The sequence below is a fragment of the Loxodonta africana genome, chromosome 7, assembly GCF_030014295.1.
Source record: "Loxodonta africana isolate mLoxAfr1 chromosome 7, mLoxAfr1.hap2, whole genome shotgun sequence".
NCBI lineage: Eukaryota > Metazoa > Chordata > Mammalia > Proboscidea > Elephantidae > Loxodonta > Loxodonta africana.
In genome coordinates, this window is record NC_087348.1 from 18,975,649 (window position 1) to 18,989,086 (window position 13,438).

Consider the following 13,438-nt stretch of genomic DNA (forward strand, 5'->3'; position numbering starts at 1 on the left):
TGGAGCTTCCGCACCAAGACTAGGAAGAAAGTCCTGGCCATCTAATTCTGAAAACCGGACAATAATGAAAATCCTATGGATAATAACAGTGGATCCTATTGTACATGGGGTTGCCATGAGTTGGGGGCAGACTTCATAGCACTTAACAGGAACAACAATCTTTCAAATACTCAGTTCAGGTTTTCCCTTTGCAAATTATTCCCTTAGTGATCTCATCTTCTCCTATTTCCGTGCAATGCATCTCCCAGATCTGTTTCTCTTCACCTCCCCCACTCTGTCCCTTTGCTTGAGGCAATTTCTCTCAATTATCTGAAGGTCATCTTTATTTGGATATAGTATGATCATCTCTAGCTGAAGTTAGGGAGAAGAACATCCTTCCTTTTTTAGACTCCTCCATTTTGGTTCTTAAATACAGAAGTCAGGCACAGCCTAAAAAGCTTCTGTGCTTGCCTCCCCTCTCCTTTACTCACTTTCAATCTTTCACCGAGCACTCTTATCATCGCCATCCCAACCGTAAATAATAATACCATTTTCCTATGTCCTTCTCATTCTCCTCTTCCTGCTAAATCCTTCATCATCTTCTTCCCGAGCTGACTTAAATTCACTGGTATCTCTTTTGCTTCCAAACTTCCAATCTGTGCCCTGAAAGCTACTCACCTTTCTTTTCCCACTTCCCATTGTTCTCCTCAAATTCCTCCTCCACTTACATTTCCTATCCCATCGGTTGCCCAGACAAGAACATTTCTGTCTTCTTTCTTTACCCAGCTCTCCCTCTGGTACCATGCCTCAAGATACCCAACCAAAAAAAAACCAAACCCAGTGCCGGCGAGTCAATTCCCACTCATAGTGACCCTATAGGACAGAGTAGAACTGCCCCATAGAGTTTCCAAGGAGCGCCTGGCAAATTCGAACTGCAGACCTGTTGGTTAGCCGTCGTAGCACTTAACCACTACACCACCAGTGTTTCCTCAAGATGCCCACTTTGTGTTTTTCAGAATTTACCTTAAACCCTGGAATCTTCCCTGATTAAATATTCAGAATTTCTCTTTTTTATTACCAGTTAGCAATGCCTCCCATTACAAACTCCCTTAACTTTTTGCCCCTCCTTGCAAGTAAAAAACAAAACACACACAAGCACTTCACTTTCTGAATGTTAGCCTCTGAAATATTCTGAAACAAATGAAATTTAACTAGAAACTGATAGAAAGATGGCAGCACAAAACATGTAATTTCTTTTTTTTGGTGTCTGTCTCTCAAGATATGAGAATCTAATAGTAAATCTCTGGGTTTGGGGCTAATAAGCTGAGAATGGGAAACTCTGGTGGTGTAGCGGTTAAGTGCTACAGCTGCTAATCAAGAGGTTGGCGGTTCAAATCCACCGGGCACTCACTGGAAACTCTATAGGGCAGTTCTACTCTGCCTTATAGGATTGCAAGGTCACTGTGAGTTGGAATCGACTCTACAGCAATCGGTTTTTTGTTTGTTTGTTTTTTTGAGAATGCTGGTTTTATTTTGTTTTGGGTTTTTGTGTGTGTGTGTGTTTGCTCGGTAGCTTTTATTATTATTATGATCATTATCATTTTTTTCGTGAACAAACATATGTAACAAAATTTGCCGTTTTAACCATTTTTAAATGTAGAATTCAGTAACATTATATTCACAATGTTGTGCAGCCATCGCTACTATTTGTATCTGAAACATTTTCAGCACCCCACACAGAAACTCTGTCCCCATTAAGCATTAACTCCCCATCTCCGCCTTCCCCCCAGCCTGTGGTAACTACTAATCTACTTTCTGCTTCGATGCATTTGCCTGTTGTAGATATTCCATGTAAGTGGGATCATACAATATTTGTCTTTTTGTGTCTGGCTTCTTTTACTTAGCATGTTTCAAGACCCATCCATTGTCACAGCATGTGTTAGAATTTCATTTCTTTTTATGGCTGAATAATATTTCACTGTATGTATATACCACATTTGTTTATCCATTCATCTGTTGATGGACATTTGGGTTGTTGCCACCTTTTGGCTATTGTGAATAATGCCACAATGAACATTGGTGTACAAGGCTTTGTTTGAGGAGGATGCAATTTAGAAACGATGGCTACTATTTACTAGGGAGAAGTGGTGGTTCAGTGGCAGAATTCTTGCTTTCTATGCAGGAGACCTGGGTTCACTTCCCGCCTGGCCAGCGCACCTCCTGCGCAGCCACTATCCACATGTCATTGGGGGCTTAGGTGTTGCTATGATGCTGAACATGTTTCAGTGGAGCTTCCAGACTAAGGCTGACTGGGAAGAAAGACCTGGCAACCTCCTTCCAAAAATCAGCCAGTGAAAACCCCATGGATCACAACAGTGGATCCTCAACTCATCACGGGGATGGCATAGGATCAGGGAGCGTTTAGTTCCATGTGCATGGGGGGAGCCAACTCAACGGCAGCCAACAACAACACTGTTTACTAAGTAGTACCTATCATGTGCCAGGCACATTTTAGGCATTTACATGTTATCTCAGTTTAACCTCACATTTTTATGAGGTAAATATTATTTGTTTCATTTAACAGAAGAGGAAAACTGAGGCACAAAGGATGAGTAACTTGCCCTGTGGTTCCTAGGAAGTAACTGGCAGAGCTAGGATTCCAACTCAGGTCTCTTTGAGACCAAAGCCACACATTTGGTCTCTGTCTGAAGATGCAACTCAACGACTGTTTTGTGAGCGTCTTCTATATGCAAGACTCTACGCGAGGTACTGCAGTCCTGGGATGCACAGAGGACTTCCCAGAGGACCCGTCTCCAGAAGTTTACAGCCCAGGAGCGAACCTTATGTAAGGTGGGTGCCTCAGTTCATGAAGCATTAGTAATCTGGAAGTGGGAGATAAGAGATTCCTGTATGTGAGATGTCAGAGGTGGTCTGTGACTCCCTTCGGGGGTATTAAACTGAGGCTTTGAGGCTTGGAAGCACCTTGTACAAGCTTGAGGGCACAGTTTGCCATCTGTGACAATTAGTCCATCCTTCATTTCCCGGCCTCGGGGCTGGTGTCCAAGATGAAATGGGAAAATGTATCATCTTGAAGGTGTGTATGCCTGCCTGACTCTGCATCCAGCCCTCCCTGGCCTGGCCACCTTTCTTCCAGCCCTGCCATCCTTACTCCATCCTGGCCCAGCCCTGTCCTTCTCCCAGGCTCTTCCTAGCTCTTTGGCCACCCTACCTCTCTCCTCAACCACCTGCCTTTCCTCTGGTCCCCCGTCCCTTTGCATCATTCCTCAGCCCCCTCCCTTCCTCCCTGCCCGCCTCCTGTGTCTCCCAGCCCTGCTCTGACGTGGGAGGTGAGGGGGGGTGGGGGCCGGATGACTCACAGTGTTATGATGCAGCTCCACAACACACAGCCACATTCACCCACAGACCGAAGCTCAGAACGAGAGACAACCTCTGGCCCCCCAGCAGCAGGTCAACTTTGCAGCCCCTCATCTTGAACCCACTAACTATCCTCCCCCACCCCCACCCCCTTCCCAATTGAAGGAGCAGAAAGAGAAGAGAGAAGAGTGAGCAGAGAGATTGAGAGAGAGAGAGAGAGATAGACGGAGATCTCTGGAGCAGACCTCAAGGTGAGGGGGCAGCCCTTCTCCGACTGAATTTCCCCACCCCCCCCACCCTCCCCGTTTGCAAATTTCCTCCTGCTGCGTGTTGCTTTCTCCCCTTGGCAAAGCGCTATTCATCCACCCTCTGCCCTCCCTTCCCCCTCCCCGCTGCCTCCGCTCCTCTCTCTCGGCTCCTCCATCCCTCTCCAAGCTCTGACGGTTCCCCCACTTCTTTCCCGGCAACTTCGGCTACAGCATCAGGCGTCACTGTTTATTATTTTGCTGCTGGTGCAGACCCCCCAAAGACCGCCCCGGGAGCTGACTGCGGTGCTAATTGTTTGGACCATACCATATGGAGCAGGCCAGCGCGGGAAGGGGCGGGGGGGCCGGAGCCTCTGAGCAGATGAGCAAATCCGTTGGGAGCAGGTGTCCCCTTCCCCCCCCCTTTTTTTTTTCTGAGAGGCACGGGATTCGCACCTGGTTCCTCGAGCCTCCGTCTGGGCGCCTCTGCTGTCAGCGCTGGGTGCTCAGATCCTCCCCTCCCCCCCAACCTTCTCCGGTCCACCTCCTTACCCCAGCGCTCAGCTCGCCTTTGTTGTCCCCTGCTCATTTGCCCACCTTGCTTCTCCCTGTGATCTTAGCCGAGGGAAGAAATGACCCCTAATACCCGCGAGGTGCTTCTCTGGCCTTCGATGCAGCCTCTCCTTGGCTTGGCAGGGAAGGGGTGCAGGAGGGAGGCGTGACGGCGGCGGGGGGGGGGAAAGGAGCTTGGGCAGGCAGCTGGGCCGGCCCCCCTTTGGCCCTGGAAGAAGGTGTTGCTAGGTGGTGCGGGTCGGAGGTGAGCTGGCAGGCCAAGTTGATGGCAGAACGTGAACTGGACATCAGACAGTGTCTGCTGGCCGGTGAGGAGGGCCGGTTCCCTGCAGCCAGAACCCAATGTCACCCTGAATCAGCCCAAGGTGTTTTCCTGGGGCCCAGCCAGGGGGAGAGGACTTGAAACTGAAGATGGTCTCTAAAGGGGCTTTTGTGGAGAGACTGCCTGGTCGCCTGAGCAGAGTGGAGCAATTGGGCCTCTCGTGGCCGCCGCAGAGGACAGGATGAGGAGGGCCTGTTTGCCCTGGCTAATCGGAGCTGTACTCCCTCTTCTCGGCTTACTGATCTCGCACTGCCGTAGCACCCAGCTGGCATCTCCGAACCAGACCTGGCTTTCCCACCCACCATGGGCCAGAAGGCCCCAGAAGGAGAGAAGGCAGCACCTACTTATCAGAGCCAGCAGAGGACACCTCCCAGCTTATCCTCAGCATCCAGGGCCCCAGCCACTTTGGGCGGATAACAACACCTTCTTCAAGATTCCTCATTAGAACCAGCAACTCTTTCATCTTCAGTCACCCACAGGCTCACTGCTGTCGGCACCTGCCACTGGGAGAAGGTGGGGAAAACATTCTCTGCCTTGGGCTCCAGAGCACTGCTTTTAAAAATAAGCCCCACCCCCTTCCCTGATCATAGTGAACGCTGCTCTCACTACTTATGCAGCCCTGTGCAACCCAGGAGATATGGCTTCCCTGCCACCCATGTTACCCACTTCCCATTGGTTCCAGCTGCCAGATTTGTCTGAAAGAAAGATGTTTTCTCTCCTCTGGCTGGGTACCTAAACCCTTGACTGAGGGCTAAGGCCTCAGAGAACAGTATAGAAAGACCAAGGGGGCCAGAGGCTGGGAAGACAGCCAGGCGCTTCTGCGGGACTGGACTGAGTGGTGCAAGGCACAAGACTTGGAAGCGGCTATATGCAAGGTTCTCTGTATGGAGACATCCATAAATTTCTAGTGAAGAGTCCCAGAATGCAGTCCCCCCCCGCCCAGGTCCTAGGAGAGGGCTGAAGCAGGTAGGTACCTGTCTGCCTGCTCTCCCTCTCCCTCCCTTATCATGCCTGTCCAGGGCCAGATTAACCAGTAAGCATGGTTATGCATGCTTTTACATTAAGGTACGCACGTGCTTAATTGTATTTACTTGCTGATCTGTGGTGAGGAGACACAATTGGACCTGTGGGTACCTTGCTTATTGGGTAATCCATCCCTGTGCCTGTCCTTCCCACATGAATGTATGAAGGGCCAATTGTATTGGAAATGGAGATCAGGCCAAAGAAAACCACCAAGCATCCCTGTCTTTTCAAAGGCCTTCAGCCCCAGTGACACAGTGCCTACAAATGCCTATGCAGTGCAATGCCTCACAGAACTGAACACCAAGGAAAGGGTGCTTGCACATGACGTTGCTCCCATGGCAGCATTTGTGCCAGCAGGCTGCTCTCAGTGGAAAACGGTGGAGGCTGCTACCGCCTCAGGAGAGTGAGACACCAGCTCCCTGGCTATGGTGCCAGAAGCCTGGAACCACTGCTGGGCTTGCCAGAGCAGAACTGGAATCCAGGGGGGAGGGAGACACAGTGCCACTGGATGCTGGGGAGGGTGCTGATGATGGGGGAAGTAGGAGTGGAGGTGAGCTGAGCCTCAGCTTCATCCCCTGAGGGGCTTCTCACAGGTCATGGCTCTCCTGATGCCCCTTCACCTCTTCCCAGGTGACTTCCATTTCTGTCTGGTTCTCGTCTGGGGGGGCCCTGGCCGGGCAGCCCCCCCACATTTCTCCTGCCCTGAAACACGGCTCTAGCCAACCTGCTCCGCTGCTTCACCTGCAATCGACTGTGTGGGGGCTGCACAGCGCCAGCCCCTCCAGCCCGCCAGGGCATCGTCCTCCAGCCGGTCATGCCCAGCTGTGACCCTGGCCCGGGCCCTGCCTGCCTCCCTGCCAAGACTTTCCGCAGCTACCTGCCCCGCTGCCACCGCACTTACAGCTGCGTCCACTGCCGTGCACATCTGGCCAAACACGATGAGCTTATTTCTAAGGTACGCCAAGTGGGGACCTGCCACTCCCCCCGCCTGTCTCACACCAGGCTTGTGCCGGCATCACCTAGGATGGAGCTAACAAAGCCCTTCCTCTATCTCCCATGCCCTTGCGGGGATTCAGGCAGTGGGGCCAAGGCTACCAGGTAGTCACTGTCTGTCCTATGTCTCCACAGTCCTTCCAAGGGAGCCATGGCCGAGCCTACCTGTTTAACTCCGTGTGAGTCTACCTCTTTCCTTGAGTGTGTATGCTGGTGTGCGTATGAATTTTCTTCCTCTGTGGAGAAAGGGGGAAGAGCCATCAGAAGGTCATCTTGCATCTTCTGCTTTGGCCTCCCCTTTTGCAAAGGGGTTCAGAAAATCTGTCTGCAGTTCTTTTGTGGGGAGTTCTGGGCAGAGAATCATACTGTCAGAGAAAGAAGGCCCAGGCAGTGATCATAAAGGGGTGGACTGCTAAAGGCAGGCGCTGGCAAAGGCAGGGTGGGTGGAGCTCTCTCCAGGTAGAAGTTTCTCTGGGCTGCTGGGGGGCTGTACTGACTGAGCCACCCCACTGGGTGCTGGGTCCTTTCTGTTCCCTGAGACAGGGTCAACGTGGGCTGTGGGCCGGCTGAACAGCGCCTTCTGCTCACGGGGCTCCACTCGGTAGCTGACATTTTCTGTGAGAGCTGCAAAACCACGCTGGGCTGGAAATATGTAAGTACCCAGAGAACAGGGCCATCCTCTAAATGCAGCCCCCATGGCCCTCCATGCCCCAGGGGCCACCAGTCAGGTCTTTGCATGGTCCAAAGAGGGTTGGACTACGGTGGGGGCACCTGGGGGCAGAGGCAGTACAAGCGATAGTAGGACCTGGAGGGGGAGGGGGACTGCTTGGTCCGAAATTCACTGCTTCCCCCCTCCACCAGGAACAAGCTTTTGAGACAAGCCAGAAGTACAAAGAAGGGAAGTACATCATTGAAATGTCACACATGGTGAAGGACAACGGCTGGGATTGAGGGGCTCAGGCAGGCTGTGCCCTTCTTCCACATGCCCCATCCTCCCCACACATGCCCCCTGGCCCTGACAAGCAGTCTATACCAGCATGAGTACTGCCCACCCCTGGGGGAAACCTGGCTCCAACCAACCCCTCCCCTGCCCTCGCCTCATCACTACCAGGCCCCTTTTGGAACAGGGGCTTGGGGTACCCCAGGGGTGTTCAAGGCTCAGGAGTGGGCACCAGTCAGGGAGAGACAAACAGGGGAAAAGCAGTAGCTGTGGGACCCCAAGGTCCTGAAAATTGAAGCAATGGCAGGGCATAGACTCAGGCAGACAGGGCTGTGGGAGGAGTCAGTTTTTGCCCCACCTCTTCTTGATTGACCACAGGACAAGGTTGGGTCACAGGGCTGGTAGAACCCAGGCCACAGGAGAATCGCAGATGAGAAAAGGCTTGGGTTGGAATGGCATTTTTGGCCTCAGACACCAGGAGGGATGACTCTCTGAAGGGAAAGTTTCCCACCCCCAGTCACAAGAGAAAAGACTCGGGGGTGAAAGGAAAAACCCAAATCCCAGACCCTGGGAAAACATAAAAGGATCAGAGGGGTTTCCATTTCACTCTACTTGTGAGTTTATCTTGGCACTGAAGAGGCACTTTGGAGTAGCTAACCTTTGCCATGTGGTGGGGTGGGGTGGGGTAGGGTAAGCTGCCCCTGGAACAGCGCCCAACCCCACCCCCACCCCCAGTTGGCTGTTCCCAGAGTAAGCAGCCTTTGTGGGCATTCTACGAGGCCCAGCTACTGCTCCTTGGGACCCAGTCCCCTGGAGGGGAGGTGGGAAATCAGTGCTACGGGGCCGGTCTTTCCCGTGGCTGCCACCAGCGAACGAAACTTTTGTATGATACATAAAGCGTTTGAGTCTATTTTTAATAAAAAGGGGAAAAGCAACTGTGAGGAGCTCTGTCCTGACTTTCCTTCCTCGTGCGTGGACCATACTTTCCCAGTCACACGCCCTTGCCTTGGGGCTTGTCCTTTCACGCCACAAGGGGGCAGCAGAGTTACTTTGTCACGAGACGCCTCCCCCTTGAGCTTTTACAAAACCAGAAAACTGCTGTCTAGTCAATTCCAACTCATGGCGACCCCATGTGTGTCAAGTAGAACTGCACTCCATATGGTTTTCAAAAGATTAGTCAAGAAAACCCTATGGAGCAGTTCTATGCTGGTAACACATGGGTTGCCATGAGTTAATCAATAGCAAGGAATTTTGGAATTCTACCGAAGTAGATCCCCAGGTCTTTCTTCCACAGCACCACTGGGTGGTTCAAAGCACCAACCTTTCGGTTAGCAGCTGATCAAAGTCTCTTTGCAGCACCCAGGGCCAGTTGAGTTTTTACCAGATGGGTATCCAGGTGATGTTTTGCCTGGTAAGAAGGATGGGTTTTGTGAGCTGAAGCATCCAAAACAGCTTGTATCTTCTGGAACCCTTGACAGTGAATCAATTTGTGCCTGGATCCAGGATTGGGCAGCTGATCCCAGAACAGTTTCATTGCATCCTGTTACTTTTCAGCTTGGTTCTGTAATGTTTTGATCAGCTCCTGGCCACACTTAAGGCTAATAGAAAAATCAATTAGCCAAGGCACTGCTCTGGCAGTTGATAAGCAAGTGGAACAAAACAGCTCAAAATTGCAGCGTCAATGCAACCACAAGCCAAGGGCATTTTTGGGGGGCAGTGAAGTGAAAGGCCTACTGTTGTTGGGTTCTAGGCACTTACATGGGAGCCATACAGTGTAAAAACCAAGCTATATAAACTATATTATTATTTTCAGATTCGCTCGTTGATACAAATATTTCTAGAATACCTACTACTTGCCTGGCATTGTTTTAAGTACTGGGGAACCAATGGTGAACAAGGCCTGACTTCAAGGAGTTCATGCTTTAGTGAGGGAGACAAAATAATCAGGCAATTCCAGGTGTTTCCTTGAGCCAAGCCCATAGAACTCTGAGCAGGGACTTAAAATTTTGGGAGCTCAAAGGAGAGGAATCTAGCTTACATTTGAGGAGTCAAGGAAGGCTTCTCAAAAGTGATGACTATGAGGGCACTTGAAAGATCAGAAGCCGGGTGGACAAAAAGTAGGGTGGGGCTGTGTTTCAGGCAGAGGGAACTACGTGTCGAGGCTGGAGCTTAGTTCACTGGAGGAAGAAACAAAAGCTCCCTATGGCTTAAGTATAGGTGTATATGGGTGAGGAGAGACAAGAGATGAAAAAGGAGACAGGCAGTGGCCAGAAACCATTTAGGGAATCGAGATTTCATCCCTAGGGCATTGGGGAGAAGCTCTGGTAGCAAAGTGGTTAAGCACTCAGCTGCTAACTGAAAGGCCAGTGGTTTGAACCCACCAGCCCTACTGTGGGAAAAGGTGTAGCAGTCAGCTTCCACAGAAATTTATGTCCTTGGAAACCCTACGGGCAGTTCTACTCTGTCCTCTAGGGTCACAGAGTCAGAACCAACTTGACAGCAATGTGTTTGAAGTTTGGTTGAGGAGTGGTATCATCAAATGGCTGTTTTATGCCTAGAGAAGAGGCTCAAATATAAGTTTTAATAGACCGTAGAAGGGGCATTGGGAACACTGTTGTCAAGGTAAACATGGACAGGCTGTCTGGTGATAGAAAGGAGGAATAGAACTGGAAGACAAGAGGAGACAGAAAGGCAAGGAAAGGGAAAAATACAAGCCATGGAGGAATGTCCAGCATCCCACATCCTAGAGGCTCAGGGGCATCTGTCCCATCCTTCAGCATCTACATATCTGATGATGCCCAGAATCTTCTCATGGGCTCCAGCAAGGGACCCAGAAACCCTAGCCCTCTCGGCCTCAACTCTGGCCAAAGTTTGGCAAGTCTTCTTAAGCCCTAAGCTGTGCCCTTGGAAATCAGGCCCAAACTAGCTGCTTTCTTAAAGAAGCTCACCAAATACGCCCTCCGTCACTTGGTTTTAACAATTTCTTGTTAAACCAACTAAGTGCTATAGGAGACAAAGAGAAGTAAATGGTATAGTCACTGCTCTCAAGTTCTGTATTATCTCCTTTGGAAGAATCATTCTATGGGCTTGGCTCAAAGGATCACATTTAATCTTTAAAGCTTAGATCCGGCCATGGACAGTCTTGTCCAAATCTTGCATACCCAGACAGGTGCACCCTCAAGAAGCATCATCAAGTACCCAATGACCAAAAAGGCAAGTGGAGTCACTGGAGCAATGAGGTCTTCTTTCCATGCCCTGAGAGCCTGGGAAGGAGCTGCAGATAAGTGGTGCCTTTCCCTGGGGAGCAGTCCCTTAGCCATTTTCTGGGAGCTCAAAGGAGAGGTATTTAGCCTAGATTTGAGTAGTCAAGGAAGGTTTTACAGACATGATAACTATGAAGGCACTTGAAACGATTATAGCCATTTTTCTTTCCTATGCATCCTCTTTTCCTCAAGGAGGTCCACTCTGGGCCCAACAGGGATCCTCCCAACCTCCTTTATCCACCCTCCATTTCAGTCTGAGTCTGGGAACTGATTTCCTCCTTCACCAACAGATTGCCACTTTCATCCTTAAAGGCTTGAGATTTCGGGAAATACCCTCATACAACCAGCAGATGGCATTCAAAACCTTCCACCCCTCCGATCATGCCATCTCCCAGAAGCAAAACCAGTTGCCATGAATTCATTTCCGAATCACGGCGAGTCCATGTGTGTCAGAGTAGAACTGTGCTCCACAGGGTTTTCATTGGCTGATTTTAGGGGACTAGATCACCAGGTTTTTCTTCTGAGGTGCCTCTGGGTGGACTCAAATCTCCAAACTTTCAGTTAGCAGCCGAGTACATGTGTTATCAATTTGCACCACCCAGGAACTCCCCCAGAAGAGAGATCCTACTCAAGCCTCTCCGGATGGGTCTACAAAAATATGGGAGAGGTGTCACACTTAGGACAGGATTGATTTTATCTAGACTATGCAAGTTAATAGGTGTATAACCTTGGCCAAACTGCTTAAACCTTTCTGGACCTGTTATTTTCACCTATAAAATGGGTAGAATACTTGCGAAGTTATACAGTGTCTAGCATACACACTGCACATATAAGTGGCTCCGTAAATGTAAGACTACTTACTTACCAATAGGTTAAGACTACTGATAGTGGGTTTCCCAAATCCCCACCAGGGTAGCTGATTGGTGCCCAGATGGGAGAGGAAGTCACCACCCTGAGGAGGCAGCCAACGCTGGGTAGCACTACCCGGCCAATGCCCTTTTAACATTGCACTGCTAGTGATAGGTGCAGACAGTAGCACAATGTGAAAAGAGCTCTGGCCAGCAGCAGAGGCGCTGGCTCTGCCTCCTCACCCTTTCCCAGCCCTCTGAGCCTCCCTCTGCCCTTTTTTATCTCTTCTAGACCTTTCTCATTTTTAATCCTGTCTTCTCTGCATTCCTCCTTCTATCTTCTTCCTTATCCCCTTCCCAGCACAGAGAAGGCCCTCCCTTTTTGAGGTTTCAGTGGGTGGGGCAGAGGGAGCAGGAGGACAGGGTATGTGGAGGCAGCTGAAGGAATACCTTGAACTTGGTGCTCAATCCTGGAATCCTCACAGGAGGTGTCTGGTAAAAAGGTCAACAGTTTAGGGGACATTCATGGGAGTCTTTATCTAGATTCAAATTTCTGCCAGCTTCCCTTCTAGAGAGGAACTTGCCAGCCAGGGCAAGAGAATCTTCTACTCTTCACTACTCTAGAGCTGTCTCTCCTTTTAGTTTAGATAAATGGGAGTTTTGGACAATCTCAGATGAATCTCCAGGACCAGGGGTGGGGGAGTGTTGCCACAACCCCCCAGGCAGCAGAGAGAAACTTCCAGATCTAGATATGGAAGCTGGTGATGAAGTCTCATATGCTGTCTCCTCTTGGAGGTCTTCAAAGTACTTTATGGATTCGGCATTAAACAAAACTGGGAGGACGAGCCCCTTGTGTACTGAGAGTTGGGGTAGGCTTTTGTTGGCTGGGGAACTAGAATCTGAGTTGTTTCCAGTCCTATCCAGGGACTCTGGTTAAGGAGCCTTCAACTTCACCCAGTACTTCCTCTGACTTTCCTAACCTAGGGGCCTTCAACACAGGACCAACAATCCAGAGACTGATTAAAAGGCAAAGCCAGGAGGCTTCTCCGGAGGGATACCTGGATATCGGAAGAGCTCCGGCCTGGCACATCATACACTAGGACAGTGGCCCCCGAGCCTCAGCAACAGTTCTGATCTGGGGAAATGTGTGCACCGTCACTCTGAGGAGGTAGCCCAGAGCTACAGAGGCTGTGGGGTGATTCCTCTGGTGCACTGAGCAAAGAGTGCCTCCAGGCGAAGAAGTGGCTTCTGGGAGAAGCCCTCCTTCTCCACAGCCAGCAGGAGGCAAGGGGGACAGAATTCCAGTTGGGAGCTCTTCCTCTGGGCTTCCCCTCTAGCCTCCTCCCACCCCCTCAGGAAACAGGAGAGGTTCTCTCTCCTTCCCAGGCAGAGTTTGTTCCTGTATTCTGCAAACATGGTGCCCGGCCCCACAGTTTGCACAGTTCTAATGGGCGGAAACGAAGGCCTTGCTGGGGTCAGTCGCCAGGCCTCTGCTCCTGGGGTTGGGCAAACCAGTCCCACTGGGAAATGGATCACGCCAACAGGAGGCAGAGAGGCAAAGGCAGGGCTGCTCAGCAGGGTGGAGGGGGGCTAGGGGAAGATTCTTCCCCAAGGAGTTCCCAGCTCTCTCTCCCCTTAGGGCAGGAAGAGAGGGGGCTGGGACCAAGATCCCCTCAGCTCTCCACTTAGCGCTCTCACACACCCAACTCATTCCTGAGGAGCAGGCCCAGCGATTCACCAGCCAGCAGGGCCCCTCCCCCACCTTGGGCCTAGGAGCCATCCCCCAGCTCCTTCCAGAAGCGGGTGTAGAGATCGAGGAGGAAATGGGGGAGGGGAGGCCCGGCTCAAATTCTCTCCGCTCCCCCTCCTCATTGGCC

At 50.9% G+C, this 13,438-nt stretch overlaps 1 protein-coding gene across 2 annotated transcripts; it reads left to right on the forward strand.

Moving 5' to 3' along the window:
* The first annotated feature begins 1,878 nt into the window (after positions 1–1,878).
* YPEL4 (yippee like 4) lies at positions 1,879–11,655 on the forward strand. Of its 2 annotated transcripts, XM_003421334.4 has the most exons (5): positions 1,879–3,605; positions 6,148–6,472; positions 6,646–6,689; positions 7,054–7,162; positions 7,372–11,655. In XM_003421334.4, the coding sequence occupies exons 2-5, from the start codon at positions 6,332–6,334 to the stop codon at positions 7,459–7,461; spliced, it is 384 nt and encodes a 127-aa protein (XP_003421382.1). In that variant the 5' UTR covers positions 1,879–3,605; positions 6,148–6,331; the 3' UTR covers positions 7,462–11,655. The 2 variants fall into 2 exon arrangements, with proteins under 2 accessions (XP_003421382.1, XP_023396308.1); XM_023540540.2 differs by having other exon boundaries at positions 7,054–7,411.
* Positions 11,656–13,438: the final 1,783 nt, after the last annotated feature.

Bases quoted from the DNA above. Each gene is read 5' to 3' on its own strand.
- YPEL4 (XM_023540540.2), top strand. From the start codon at position 6,332: ATGCCCAGCTGTGACCCTGGCCCGGGCCCTGCCTGCCTCCCTGCCAAG. The intron at 6,473-6,645 runs GTACGCCAAGTG...ATGTCTCCACAG, and splicing joins ACGATGAGCTTATTTCTAAG to TCCTTCCAAGGGAGCCATGG. The intron at 6,690-7,053 runs GTGAGTCTACCT...TCCCTGAGACAG, and splicing joins GCCTACCTGTTTAACTCCGT to GGTCAACGTGGGCTGTGGGC.